Here is a 15,955-nt window from a genome sequence, read left to right on the forward strand (position 1 = left end):
GTTTCTTGGTGTGTCTTCTACAAAAATTCTACTTTAATTATAAACATCACCCGAATTTGGGGAGAGCAGTTCCATAATAAAACAAGAGGCCTTCACACCGAACATGCACATGTCCACTGAGACACTCACTGGGGGGGAAAGAAAGTCCTGATTGAGGACAAAGACGCCTTATTTGTGTGAAATGAGTCCATCCTTCCTTGTTAGGGAATAGTGACAAAAGTTTATAAAACCATCGCCAAAAGGCAGTCTTTTTTGGTAAAAATGGTGAAACCTGCATTTTCTGTAATTAGCTCATAACTAATTTTATTTTATTTTAATCCTCACCCAAGGATATTTTTCCATTGACATTTTTAGAGAGAGTAGAAGGGAGAGGGAGAGACACAGAGAGAGAAGCATTGATATAAGAGAGACACATCGATTGGTTGCCTCCCACACACACCCTGACTAGGGTCTGGGATTGAGTCTGCAACTGAGGTACGTGCCCTTGACCAGAATCAAACCCGGGACCCTTCAGTCCGCGGGCCAATGCTCTACCCACTGAGCAAAACTGGCTAGGGCTCCTAACTAATTTTAAGAACTTCACACACTAGTTGGTGATCAGATAGACCATGGGCTATCTTGTGATTCCTTTGGTACAAGTTCTGTGAGGGACAGGGGTGGAGGGGCGGTGAGGGGGACAGTGGGTGGGGAAGAGTCTTCCAATTTTCCTTTATATAAATGTTTCTGTTTCAAGTGGACTGGGGACTGAGGAGAGAGTTGTGTATGTTCGACAGCTTTGCCTCAACCTTCTCGTCACCCAGAGCACTAACAAAGCCAGCATCTTGCCCAGGCTTTTTGGCTGAAATTGCCTAGAAAGTGCTAATTAATGATACTCTTTCTATGTACACATGAGGCACTACAGTAAGACCACTATCTACAGGGCCATCCTCAAGCCATCTAATAACTTGGAGACACTGCTATTCTGCAAGATATTAATATTATTATAATCTTTAAATCTATGAAGTCACGCCAGTGGTTCTGAAATGAAAGATTGCCTGTTTGATGAAGCAAGCAGGGCCATCTTCTCCTACTTTATTAATTTAATGTTGAAATCAAAAGAAGGTATATTATTTGCTGCCCAAGTCAATAACATTGTCCGTGCCTGATCTGTGGCATTTCATATTGACAGCCCATCGTTCAGAGGGTGGACTTCCTCTCCTGGCAGGTCCCCCTGTCGTTTTATAACCAGCTCACTGGACCATGGCGCCCAGACCCCCGGGTTTGCATTGTGTGTTATTCCTGTACGGCGTGCGGAGGGCCCTATCTTTACTGGAGACAAGAAAGGCTGATGACTGAGACCAGAGGTCTGCTGAGGATGAATTCTGAATATCTTGGAGGTCAAATTTTCTACCCATATAAACTGGATGTGTAACTAAATCATGCCTATCTTTGGCAAACAATATGTGTAAATTAAACACAAGACTTAAAAAAAGAGCTTCTCACCACCCCCCCCCCCAAAAAAAAAATGACTGGCAAAGACTGAAGCCAAGACTTCCAAACAGCCTCGCCAGCATGGCTCAGTGGTTGAGCATCAACCTATGACCAGGTAAGGGCACATGTCCAGATTGCCTGCGGGTTTGATCCCCAGTGTGGGGCGTGCAGGAGGCAGCCAATCAATGATTCTCTCTTATCATTGATGTTTCTATCTCTCTCTTCCTCTCTCTTCCTCTCTGAAATCAATAAAAGTATATTTTTTAAGAAATAAAAAGACTTCCAAATATTTTGGTCGCTAAAATTTTCATCTTATTACTACACATCTCTTCCTAATGGTGCCCCTTCAAAATATACTGGTCAGCAAGTCCTGCAGCATTTTAACCTTAATAACCTGAGTGTGCATATACCACAAACATGGTGCCAAGAAAGCATGAGAGCAAAATCCATGTCACTTCGCACGAAGACATTTGTATTTCCAGCCACTGACCTCACTGCCAACTTTCCTGATACATCATTCAATCTAATTTTCCAATCTGCTGAAACATTCTCCGGTTGCTGAGTGACTTCAGAAATTATATTTATAGCCCTGGCCTTCAGTTTCTTCAAATGATGTGGCTCTGATGCGTAAACAGCAGATTTTTGGCAAAGTCTCATAAAAAATAACAAGTAGTCAAATAAGGACGGGTCAACCCAGCGAGTTCCCCGAGGATTTTTTAAATCCTCTCCTCTATCAGATCGGACCAGGACAGCTTTCTCCAGCCAGGCCTTGGACAAAAAGTTGAGAACCGGGCCACTCGGTGACTTTTTCATGGATCCAAAGAAGGAGCCAGATACCAAATCAGGGGCCTTACGGTTACAGAAGAACCACACCGTCCGCAGAACAGACCTGTGCCTCTACTGAAGGCGTGTTTCTAAGAACTGGTTAGGAGAGCCACCTGGGACACAAAATGAGCCTGAACTTTCTGAGACTCGGCAAAAGTCTTGTTTAAAAATGATACAAACGCCTCATTGCCGATTCTCTGCAGAAGGATGTCAGATAAAGCGGCCAGTGATGCAGAGAGGGGCCGAGGACCTCAGCTAACTGCCCTTTCCGGGCATTCTAACGCTCCCATCCGCACGTGCGGGCATCCGTGCCAATGGACTCAGCCTAGTTTGGGTCAAAGCGTCCTCTCCTTCATTTAACAGATTTGCTCAGATGGACAGTCTCAGAGGAGAAGCAATGTTAGTAAGTGGGGGGTTCCTAGACATATGAATAAGTAGGTCATTGGATTTTTAACTAAATTAGAGAATAATTTATCTGTTAAGGAAGACTCACTGTACACATTTTATGAAACTGTGCTACTCACAGGTCAGTGGACATCCCACAAGCATTCTTTAGAAATACTAAGTCTTTTAAAATACTGTCATAAGCCTCTGACTAATGTTTTAAGTCCATAAAGTGAGAAGGGGCAAAAGAATACATGAGGTTAGGATTCATAATCAAACTGTCAAAAGGGAAAGATGTAAGCACAGTAAGTAGCTAAGCAACTTATTCCATGTCCGTAGCTCCAGAAAGCAAAGGTATGCCAGCACTAAAGTAAACTCAGGATATAGGCAAGGGGAAATACATATGGAAAGAACACCTGACAGAGCACTGGTCCTACTGCTTCTCGAAATTTTTGGTCCTGCATCCCCGACAGAGCCGTGGAGAAGGGGCGGGCCAAGGAGCAGAGTGACTCTGAAACTCACAGAAATCACATAACTCACCACGCAGACTCAGGAAGAATGGCTTTCATTTAAGTCAAATTTGGAAGATCTCATAGGAACTCAAAACTAATGTGTATCTGACTCACATTCTCTCTCTCTCTCAACCCCCAATATCTAATACCATAAGTAAATCTGACATCAATATCAGTCCACTGAGTTCAGGGGACTCAGTTTAAAATAACAATAACATCTTGCTTTAGATTTGGGAAGGTAGTAGGCTAAAATGGAAGGTAGGTTTCATTCAAACTTCTAACCCATGGCATAACCAAATGTCCACTAGGCTGGCAATGGCATTGATCTATCACCTGGGACTCATTAAGGAAGTGCTTCTGAGGGTAATCGGTGAGGGACTAGGAGGAGCAGGACACGGGAGGGGAGAAACCCAAGCAAGGTCCCAGCCTCAGCCGATCCTGCAGAGAGAAAGGGCTCTGGGGTGGGAGTCACTCCTCAGAGTGGCCCTGCGACAGCAGGCACGGGAGCTGGGCTTCGTCCTCCTCCACCCAGCAGGCCTCGGGTTGGCATTGCCAGCACCTTGCCGGTGGGAGCAGGCAAAATGCAGTGGCCTGAGCAGGATCCTTTGAGTTTTTCATCTGAGAGTCTTAAACATGAAAAGCTATTCTGATGTACATTCACAAGTCCAGCATCATTTACGAATGCTGTGCATGTGATTTTGTTACACACACACACACACACACACACACACACACACACACACTAGATTTGTTCTTGGTCTAATCGTCAGGCACAAGTCCAGGTACATAAACTGTAGGCTGAAAAATTGCTTTTCATTTAATTTGATAATAAATGAATAATGGACATCACCAACTATTTCTGGAAAATACTCAGTGGACTGAGGATACGCTACGTATCAGTAAAGCAACTGAGTGCAGGACTGATACGGCCCTAGGTGTCCATCAAAAACAACGGTTCTGATTCTGTTTGCTTTGGGGGGGAGGGGGAGTTGAGATTCTTTTCTGTCCAAAGAGTAACAATTCTTTTATGTCATCATCTATAAAAGTTAATTTTTATTTGCTTATTATAGCTGGCAAATTATTATATCACCCATAAACGTCTGATTCCACTCAAAAAAAGCCTCCCGCTTGGAAAGTGCATGGTTGGTTTCATAGGGCATCGAACCCCCTATTTTCCACATAACAAGGCTGCTGGGGAAGCCCAGCTGTCCAGCCTCGCTGCTGGTGACTCCGTGCAAACAGCAAAAACAATCTGCCTGCTGACCTCCGGCTTGAGTTCAGACTATGTCATTCTGTCAATACCATCTACCTTGATTAGGTTGGGCTTTATACACAACAGGTTATGATCCCAGAGGGATGAAAAGCTTTCCCAAATTAAAAGCAGAATTTTAAAAGGAAATACTCATACATTCCTAGGCAGTTTCCATTTGATATCCTCAAGGCTGGCCCATGAACCCCAGCTCATGTTGATTGAAAGTGAATGTTCCTTTCTGGGTGTAGCCATCTCACAAATTTAATGGCAGGAGGAAAAAAAGAAAATGTGTTCCATGCTTCAATTAGACCTTTTATAACTTGGCACTTGAAAGATGGCAATGCCAAAGAAAAATCATTAATCCATAAAAATAGACAAAAAGGACTGTGCCGCCGAAGACAGACCTCCCGGAGTCTCGGCCCTGGCTGGGGGTTCCCTCACACCGGCCGGCCTGGCTTTTGTCTAGCCTCATTGTGCGTCTTCTCTTGGGCTTCGTGCTACTTGGACAAAAGGTATACTGTATTTGGTTTTAAATCTGAAGTAATACAACCATGCTTTCAATTGTGTCCTTTGCCAAAGGAGCTGTATATAGAACCAGGCAATAAAATGTTGGCTAACCATGAAATGCCTATTCATGGGCATGAATGATAGATGAAAGAACTCGCGCGCGCACACGCGCACACACACGCACACACACAGAGCTGCACATGCAGACTGAAAGATGCATCTTTCCACTTTGTATTTTACAGCAGCGCCCAACAGACTCGCTCAAAAGGACCAGAGCTTCTCATAATCACAAAGGCTGCCTGAGGACCCGGAGTCACAAGAGAAACGTGATGGAGTGATGTTTGGAACATGCGCAGACCTCTGTGAACGTCAAGACTCACTTTCAAATGATGTAAACAGACTCCATCAATAACAGAATGTATAAATTTGTTAAGAGTCAAGGGAGCAAGAAACTTCACCTCCCTGGGTCTCCTGCCATACTTAATCCGTCAGCACCCAACCTCAAGCAGCCGCACGTGTCTCTTCCCTGCTCCCGCTCCTGGAGGCCGGCATTGCTGAAGACTGAGCAAGCCACAGCGGTTGCTTCTAGCACTAGTGCATGCTGGTGAACTTCAGCCGAGGCCTCCAACTCCCTCACAAATCCTTCTATCTCACACTGACTCCCTATCCCATTCAAACTGTCAACCTACTTCTGGCCTCCCTTTCAACACCAAATTTTGGAAACAGTAATTTGCAGCCCCTGCTTCTGTATCCTCAACAGTTCATCACTCCTTAACTCCTAAATTCTGGCTCCTGCCTTCACCACTCTAATGAAATTATACTTTAAAGTTTGCAAAGATCTCTACCAACCAATCACCCAATTTCATGGCACGGTTTCAAGTTTCTCCCTCCCAGACTTCTTTGGTTTCCATCCACAATGAAGTCTCCTGGAAACCTGACTCACGTCTTCCATCCATCTCACTACCATTTCCCCATTCTTCCATCTCTAACCTAACCCTGGCTCTCCTGGCATTTCTTGTCTCTTCTTCGTAGGAGTGGTGGTGATGGTTTCTTCAACTCATTCCCCTGACTCTCTAAATCCCAGGCTTTGTAAATAAATTTCAAATCTCGTTCTCTAACCCTGACCACTCTTTTTAGCATCAACCTCCTATTTTTAACGACGGCAACACATCTTCACTTAGGAAATCTGCCTGCACCTCCAAGTCAAAACAGCCCAATCCAAAACATCTCTTTCAATATCCTCCTTGATTCTCTAATTACAGCTTTATTCTCAATCACCAGGCTCACCCCTTGGCATTATCTTTAGTTCTTTCCTCTTTACCCAGTCAAGTAGCTGCATTTTCTGTCAATGTTACTTCTGCAATGCTTCTCGACCACTCCATCACCATCAACCTAGTTGAAAACTTCTACTCATTTCAGCTAGACACGATGGCAGCCTTATAAATGATAGTCCTACCCCCTTGCTATCATGAGGGAAAAAGAAATCTTCCTAAGTCACCCAATTCTAATTATTGGATCATAGCACATTCCCACATAAAATCGTCAATGGCTTCCACGTGCCTATGACTTACCATGTGCCTCGTAAAGACTTACCATGTGCCTATGAAATAAAGTTCAAAGTTCTTAGCATGGCCCAAAGACCTTTTTTGATCAGTTCCCTCCAGATCAAAGTCTTACTATCTAACTTTGCTATCAAGTACCAACTATTCTTATATTTTTGACTCAACACTTTTCTCATGAATTCCTTTAGCCTGGAATATTCTTCTTCTACTTCTTTGCCTGTTAAATTTTACCTATCCTTCAAGGTCTAACTCCCCAACATACTCAAGTCAGTTATTTACATATGTGCTGGCCCATGATCTTTTTTATTTGCACAGAGCTTAGATTCCTGCCTAACTTAAACCCACTGCCCTTGTAAAGACTTAGCATGTTCATTCTACTGTAAGTATTCCTTATTCCCACCTCCCCACGAACAACCCCTGCAACCACTGCTTCCTCTCTCCTATACTATTCACCGCACTTCGTGTTTTACGTTTATTATTTGGGCTCAATTATTTCTCACTACAAGGTCCTTAGTTCCTTGAGATGAACACTTTTTACTTTGTTACTCAAACAAGGGTTAGATTAGTGGCTCTCAAAGGGTGGTCCTCAGACCAGCAGCATCAGCATCACCTTACTAGAAACGCAAATGTCTGGGTCCCACGCCCAGACCTATTGAATCAGCAACTAGGAGGCCACACAATCTGTGTTTTAACAGCCTTCGGGCGATGCTGAAGCATCTGCACACACTGACGGAAAAGAATGTCTTACTTAAAAGCACCCCTCCATAAAGAAGACATATATAAATAAACTGTTTATCTTTTGACCCTTTATAGTTACCTTAGAACATTATAAAATGAATAAATTAGCCATTGCCACTTTATCCACATCTTAAATCTAACTTGTGTATTTTGAAGAGTTTATGAATTAATTAAAGAAATTATAACATAATGATGATACTTTTTTTATAAAGTTCAAAACCAAATAGATTGGGCATGCATTAGTAGTTTTAAAATTACTTTTTAAAAAGACAAGGTAATGACAACCACAAAACTCAAGGTCAGGGTTACATCTGAGGAAAAGGTAGATGAGAAGATGAGGGAGGAGAGGAGCACACAGACCAAGTCACTGGTCATATTTGGGGTCCTGAGTTGGTGAGTTCAGTTATGTTCATTGTGTTGCTGAAATTGACTAATTAGTTATAACTATGCATGGACGAATCTCGAAGTAGTTCATAAACTAAGCAGTATTCATTCATCTAAATCTATGTGCTCTGAGAGCCATAAAAGTTTTTTAAGAGATAAAAAAGAAAATGTGTCACAACGCCATCCCTAGTATTATTCTTAACCACCACCGGTTACCCGGCTCAGTGCTAATTGTACCTGTGTGCGGTTGAATGCCACTCTTGCAAAGACAGCTTGGGACACGCTGGCCCTCTTCAGCTCATCTCTGACTTGCTGGTAGATATCGGGAGAGACTTCCACAGAAGAGTTGGTTGGCTCTGGCTTAACTGCTCTGGGAATGGGCGGATGGTTCAGGAACTGCTGGTTGATGGCTTGAGGGTGCTGGTGAGCCAGGAGGCGGCTCACAGCAATCTGTTGGTTTATCAGATGGGCCATGGCTATTTGCTGCCTGACAAGCTGTGGACTAAGCTGGGGAGAGAGAAGCCCCGGGCTCATGATGGGCTGTAACGCGGGCACTTGGTTTCGGACTGGAGTGCTGTGGTGGATTTGGCTATGAGGAGACTGTTCGTTGGTTTTCCCCAAGGATGCCAGCTGATTCATATTTGGTAAATGCATTGGACGCTGGCCCAGAACACAATAGTCTGAAAGGTTTTCTCGTTCCACTCTTTCCACTGTTAAGAGATAAAAGTGATAATGATCATGATTTTCATTGGTATAATTTATTGCTAATATATCACATTTTTTTGGTAAATTAATGACATAAACATCTTTTAATATGAAACTGGAAACCCTAAAGTAAAAGTAAGTTACCCTTTCCTGCAAAATGTTAGAATAATAGAGTTTTTCATATGTGATATGAAAGTGATAATATTTGACACTTTAATTTTCTTAAATTCTTAAAAGTAGGCATTTTATTGAATAGCTAAGACAGAAAACACTAACCATTATACTTCTAAATCCTCTCATATATCCAAGCTCTATCATATCCCTTCTCACTCTTCGTTATAAATACACCAGCTGTTCTCATCTTCTGTAGTTCATGGCCATCAGGAAATGATGAGGACAACATCTTCTGCCAAATGAACTACAACCTCCTAATAAAAATCCACCTAACTATGAAAACCATCATAGAAATGTCTAACACACAGTATTATCCTTTTATCTACTCACTCGCTATCTTTGCTATAGAGATATTTAAGAAATTGATATTTTAATGATGGTAATATACAGTAGGATAAGAAGCCTCATGAAATTAATAATACCACCTTGACTTGCCCTTAAATCATCTGGGTTACCTACTTTTTTACATTCTATTGCACTTTAGTGAAACTTTAAGGACCAACCTTGAAAGGGAGAAGAATCATATATGCTCAAACATGAGGCAGATTTTTTTTCTTTCCCCTAGAATATTTCTCAAGAAAGAGTGAGTCACCTCATAGTCAAATCCTTATCTAAATCTCTGTATTACTTTATTATGTAAAACAGAAGTTTGCTTGGAGAAAACACATTAGGTGAAAAAATCCCTCCATCATTACTAGTTTTAAATGTCAATAGAAATAATCTACAAAATCTGTTTTTTAAACAAAAATTCCAAACAGATGTAATACCTATTTCGTAAAATTGCAAACGTTGGATATGATTTGCAAAAGCCTATTAAGATAACTGAAAAGAACACTACTGTGGGTGTGGCATGCTGGAGATCAAAAGTACTCACCTAAAGGAAAAAATTGTTAAGCACCCCCCCTATTTTGTTCCGTTATTATGTGTATGTAATTTGGCATGCAGTTTACAGTGACTGAATCATATTTGAATCACAAAAAGCACTAAGTCTTCCCGGCCGGCGTGGCTCAGTAGTTGAGCATTGACCTATGAACCAGGAGGCCATGGTTCGAGTCCCAGTCAAGGCATATGCCCGGGTTGCGGGCTCAATCCCCAGTATGAGGCGTGCAGGAGGCAACTGACCAGTAATTCTCTCTCATCATTGATGTTTCTATCTCTCTCTCTCCCTCTCCCTTCCTCTCTGAAATCAATAAAAATTTTTAAAAAGCATCGAGTCTCAAAAAAGTTTAGGCAGAAGTGAAATGTGCTGCAACACTGGGTGAGATGACTCAAAAAACAGTGATGAGTTTGTCTTTACTTTGATGGAAGATGCTCACGACCGATCACATGTGAAGAATTATAATAATTAATTAATGAACTGTAAGGGTGGGGGAAAGTAACATTCCTAAATTAATATTTTATGTAATATGTGATTTTAAAATATATGAGGAGATAAATTAATACATAAAAAATGTAAGCAGACATCTGACCATTTCATCTGCATGTCTAGAGGTTTTATATATTCAAAACTTTTCATTGGGAAAATAGAGAAATACTGATATCTCGGGTTCACATTATATTCAGACATATACAGCATTTTTTCTGCTTTTTAAGAAAAACACACTGAATGACTGCCTAACTTTCCTATGAACCCCAAATAAGTCAAAAGTTCACCTCAAACTTCTGTAAGTGTTCAATTTTTAACTTAATCCTTTCAATGTAATTCATTTAGTTTGCATTCACCTTTTCCTCATAAGGTCAAGGTGAACAAATTATTTTAATCTTATCCTCTTAAAGGAAAATCCTTTTCAATCACTGTATTAATTAAACTGTAAGGCATACAGTCTTAAAATCAAACCAAGCAAATAGTTAAGAGTCTTCGAGTAAGGTAATCTAACACAGTGTCTGTAAAACAAAAATCACTATTATGATTTCCTTACTGAAAAGAGAAGTGGAGGCCATAGGCCCTTCCAGAGTCAAGTTGTACTTTAGAGGCGGAAGTACTTGGCCTCAGTAGACATTTTATTCAATTTTATTTGTTTGTTTGCTTTTTAATTCAGCCAAAGTAAAAACAAATTCAAATATTAAATTATGTTTTCAGGTACTTAAGCAAACATTTTATCCATTTCTTTTTCTACTTTAAAAAAACAGACCCATTCTCTCATAGCATGCATTCTTTGACCAAATGCTAATTTTCCAAAATTTCAGCATTTTCAGTTTTCAATGACTTAATTACATTTGAGTGAGATACTTTCTTGAGATATATTTAAATGACATCATCAATTAAAAAAACATTCACAGATCTAGTCAGAGCATGCACACAATTAAGCATGAACATCAGAGTTCTATGTAGCCTGTATGAATTGGTAAAAAGAATCAGATTATGTCAGCCCATATTCCTTTAAGATGATGCATAATGATTCTCACTTTCCTTATGAGTTCGCAGATTCTTCTAAGTTCATATAGTTAAGAGCAGTGACTGTAGAAGTATCCTTAGAAACATGTGGTACCACCATGAAGTACTAACTACCTACTGGTGAACCATACGGAGCGAATTGCAAACACTTCCAGGCACAGAGCAGCCAGCAAAGCCAGCTGCAGAGGCACGAAGTGGAGTGTGGAGCGAGGGAAAGCCTTGAATGAATGAACATGGTACATTTCAGAGCTCTGTTGTTTCAGCCCCTCTCCTGCATCAGCCAGTTCTTGTCTTCCTCCTATTGTCATTTCTTCAGATTTTTTTCAAGAAAATAAGAAATCTGGATTTTTACATGATCACTCCTAAATTTTTAAGTGTTGGCAACCAATTCCATTTACAAAATGTAATAAAAGCCAAATGAAATATTTCTGAGCCCAGCCAGTGTGGCTCAGTGGTTGAGTGTCAACCAATGCACCAAGAGGTCACAGTTTGATTCCAGGTTGCTGGCTCGGTCCCAAGTAGGGGGTGTGCAGGAGTGATGTTTCTCTCATCATCGATGTTGCTCTCTCTTCCTCCTCCCTCTCCCTTCCTGTCTCTAAAAATCAATAAAAAACATATTTAAAAAAAAATTTCTGGAAACCAGATGCTGCCCATGGACAGCCAGCCTTAAATTTGTGCCTAGAAGACTCAAGACACCCCCTATGTTGTTAAAGATAAAAGTATCCATCAACACTTGTCAAAGATGGTAATGCAGACCTTATCAGGACCACTGCGACAGGCAGAGGGGACCCTACAACTGGGTGCACAGAGCAGAGAGAGTTTGGGTTCAACTCTAAATACAGCAGGGGCCAGTGGGAATTCAGAGCCGAGGAGGATGGTGAGGGTCAGTGGATGGAAAATGACCATGAGGCACTAGCAGCAGTAAGGAGGATTCTGGCTCAACCAACCTAACAAGATTCTTTGCTGAAGACAGGCCAGGTAATCAGACATCACCTGGGGGGTCCTGGAGGATGAGATATGGAGGGTGATCAGATACCAAGGGGAGGGGATTCTGGGTAAACTGACTTAGCAGGGTTATTGTTAAAACTGGAATTTACAAGGAAGTGCAAGGATAGGCCTAGGAGAAGGTCAGGAGCCTGTCTACAGGTTGGTCAAGCAAAGAATCTTAGTCAATGTTTTTCAGTCCCTGGCAGCTCTACTAATAAAAGCCAAGTTCTTTACTCCTAAGAATGACGTGTGGGAAATCATCACCCCAACTTTACTAATGCCTAAAAATCCAATGCTCCAGGACCCCAAAGTCTTCTCAAGTTCACAGTTGATGTTCTAACCAAGAGCACCTTCTGACCACTAGCTATTAAATGCCCATGATTTGGGGCGATGGCAGGCTGTTCATACCTCAGAAGGCTTTACTCCTCCCAAGAGATTTATCCTCATTACAATTAGAAGATATTTGGTTCAAAAATATCATGTTACTTCAAGCAATTTTACAGTACATCCAGGAAGCCAAGTCTTTCTTTTAATTATTGCAAATCCCTGATATATATATATCTCAATACTATATATGCACACACACACATAACTTGTCTTATATTCCTATCTGACACTTTTTGGTAATTTCTTTATTGCCATTTTGGGTAAATATCTTTTCATCTGTTGGGAAAGATGTATGATATGATGATTATAAGCAGAGACTCCTAAGCCAGACTGCTGGGATTTAAATCTCAGTTCTACCACTTGGTAGATGTGTAACCTTGGGCAGGTTACTTAACTTCCCTGTGCCTAGTTTCCGATATATTTATTGTGGGCTAATAACCGTGCCTATGATGAACGATTATTATGTGGATTAAATAAGCTAATATTTGGTGACACTTAGAACAATACCTGGCTCTATGCAATGTTTACCATTACTATCACATTCATCTTGTCGTGTGTGTGTGTGTGTGTGTGTGTGTGTGTGTGTGTGTAGACAGAGATGAATGAATGCGCACTGTATATTTCAGAAATACTCAAAATATGGTCCTTTAACCATTTATATCCATCTCCCCTGAAAGACTGTTAGAAACATAAATTCATGGGCCCAGAATCAGAATCTCTTAGTGTTCTATGTACACTAAGATTCCACGTAAGATTTGTTATATATACTGAAGTTGGAGGATCAATGTTTACATTGCCTTTGCTTTTACTTAGTATCTTTAGAGATTATGTCAGATGCTTATTATTATCTCAGAATTGTAAAATTTACATGATCAGTATCTACATAAAAGCTTTTTGTGAAAGTGCCATTGTAAATTTCAGAAAACTATCTGTATAAATATGACTAACAGATAAGGCTACTCATTGCAAAATTTCCTGATTAGGATGTCCTGGCTAATGTCTGCTATCTCCTAAAGGGCACCTAAAGAATTGCAATCTTTTCTTTGGTTTCAAGTAACTATGCCATGTTACATCATACCAAATTTAAAGACACATCCCCACAGTTTAAAAGAATTCATTATCAATACAGAATTGCATACTTCATGGTATGTGCAGGAATATGTTGCTATTCCCTTTCTGCCAGTGAGGCTTCAGAGTTCATACTCTGATCTATGAATCAGGAGGCAGAATTGATGGAAAAGAAAATGACTTAATCTCACATCACAACTCTTGACATTAAAGTCACAGGAGCGTTATACAAATGCAGCTTTAAGTGTCAAAAATTATTATAAATAAAAAATAGGGAAACACAATGAATAGAATATGCTTTAAATGTATGGGCATACCTCGCTTTATTGCGCTTGGCTTTATTGCACTTCTTTACAAACTTTAGGTTTGAGGCACCCTGTGACAAGCAAGTTGATCAGCATCATGTTTCTACCAGCATTTGCTTACTCTGCATCACATTTTGGTCATTCGCACAAAATTTTAAACTTTTTCAGTATTACTATATTTGCTATGGTGATCTGTGATCCATCTGTAGCCACCAACATCAAGGCAAGACCCTCCACCAGCAAAAGATCTTGCTGAAGTCTCAGATGATGGTGAGCAATGAAATTTTTAGCAATGAAATATTTTTAAAGATATGTACATTTTTGAGACATAATGCTATTGCACACTTAGTAAACTACAGCAGAGTGTAAGCATAACTTTTGTATGCACTGGAAAACAAAAAAGTGCATGTGACTTGCTTGACTGCGATTTGCGGTGTCTGGAGCCGAACCCGCAGCATCTCTGAGGTGTGCCTGTGTACCTGTTACATTTACCTGAACCAAAAGAAAGGAAAGTGTCCCACAGTACTTTTAAAAGGCAAATGCTTAGTGGCTTGTTTTTATCTTCCAGAGAATGGATAAATATCAACATGTTCTAACTTTTAAAAAATAATTTTTAAAAAACACATACTCCAGGGACTAAGTGCCCCATAATGTATTTTCTGAGCATTTATAAGCAGCATCTGATAGGCACAGGTGCCTGCCAATCAGAGCAAGATGTTATTGGATAGGTGGAAAGAAGAGCAAATAGGGACTTTTAAGGCCTGAATTATAACTTGTTGAGTGTTTGAGGACTACCTGTAAAATGGGGAGGATTACCTATAAACTGGGTTTGAATCAAGCTTCCAGGTTACTTTCCTAATAGCATCTTAAAGAGTCCTGATAGGATTTTTAAACAATTCCCTCTCTCAGAATACATGCTTCTGTTTTTTCATTCTGGCAAGAAGTTAGGACTCTGTTAATCTCTCTTTGTGAAACTCCACGCAGCAACAGGAATATTAGTAGCTTATGTAGTGGTAATAGTGGTAGCTGTAGTATTGCTCTTGGAAGCTTATCTACCAATACTGCATAAAAAAAACTGATAATTTTTCCCGAACAATGAACCTAGTATTTCAATGCAAACTTTAACACAGTTCTTTTGGAAAATAACCCCTGGGGTCTGTCCATAATTATAGTAAGTGAAAAGCAATGAACTGAGTAAAAGGTTTTACACTGAGAAATTTCTAGAATTTCTGATCTATGGATTTTTCCTTAAACCATTAAGATGCTCATGCAAAGGCATTCACTAGCATGAATGACTGCTATAAAAACCCTCGAGTATCCCCCACACAATATCTCCTAAAATCCTGAATGGAAGAATATAAGCCAAGTTAAAAAAAAAAAAAAGAAAGAAAGAAAGAAAGAAAGAAAGAAAGAAAGAAAGAAAGAAAGAAAGAAAGACTCTTTTAGTCTCAGAAAGCTCTCTGGAAGTGATTCGGCAAGATAAGACATAGGCTTGCCTTTGGCACTCTTGGTAAAAAAGTTGCCAATGAAAATGAAAATTTCAAATGGATATCCAAACCTTGAGCACATAGAAATGATACGTGAGCACACCATTGCCCTGGATTTCCAAACTTCCATTCTAAGATCCTTGCTCCCCCATCATTAGCCCCAAAACCTGGTGTCCATAGTGATCCTACCTAATACCCAGTGAAGTCAGAAAACTTGTTCAAGGTCAAATATCTGTCCAAATGTAGATAAATATTTAGGAATATCAAAGGATTAGGGCTGGCTCTAGCTTCATAAGCATAATAAACAAAGCACAAGGCCAGGGAAAACCACTTCTTTTCTCTTTCTCTGAATAACTCAAAGTCAAATTCTTAGAGCCTAAATATTTCACAAGGACTTTTTAATGGATTTCCTTTAGAGAAAAATGTTCTTATTTTAAGTGCTGAAATTGTCATAGCATGCTAATATGCCTCTTTTAAAACATGTTGGCACTGCAGGTAACATCAGGCACTGAACTAACCCCTTTACACATTATTGTCAATTAATTCTCACAACAATTGTATAACAGAGATATGATGATGCCCACTTTATTGAAGAAGAAGCTCAGAAAGTCCTGTCACACACTTATCAAAGGAAGAATCAGAATTCAAACCCATGTCTTCAGGACAGTAGCGCCTTTGTGCCACTGATTATGCTAAACTGCCAACTTGGGGCATGTGATAATCATTAATTTTAGGGTGTGAGTCAGGACTAATCAACTTTTCTATGGATAAGTCCTACTTCCTGTTTGTATATGCGTGTGTGCATGCATACAT

General features: G+C 40.3%; 1 protein-coding gene across 1 annotated transcript in view; it reads right to left on the minus strand.

Moving 5' to 3' along the window:
* Positions 1 to 15,955, minus strand: part of SATB2 (SATB homeobox 2) — a 170,535-nt gene that overhangs the window by 60,224 nt on the left and 94,356 nt on the right. Inside the window, 1 exon segment of the mRNA XM_006082379.3 lies at positions 7,872 to 8,344. Within this exon segment, the coding sequence (XP_006082441.1) occupies positions 7,872 to 8,344 (473 nt within the window).

The sequence above is a fragment of the Myotis lucifugus genome, unplaced genomic scaffold (genome assembly GCF_000147115.1).
Source record: "Myotis lucifugus unplaced genomic scaffold, Myoluc2.0 scaffold_3, whole genome shotgun sequence".
In the NCBI taxonomy this organism is placed as follows: Eukaryota; Metazoa; Chordata; class Mammalia; order Chiroptera; family Vespertilionidae; genus Myotis; species Myotis lucifugus.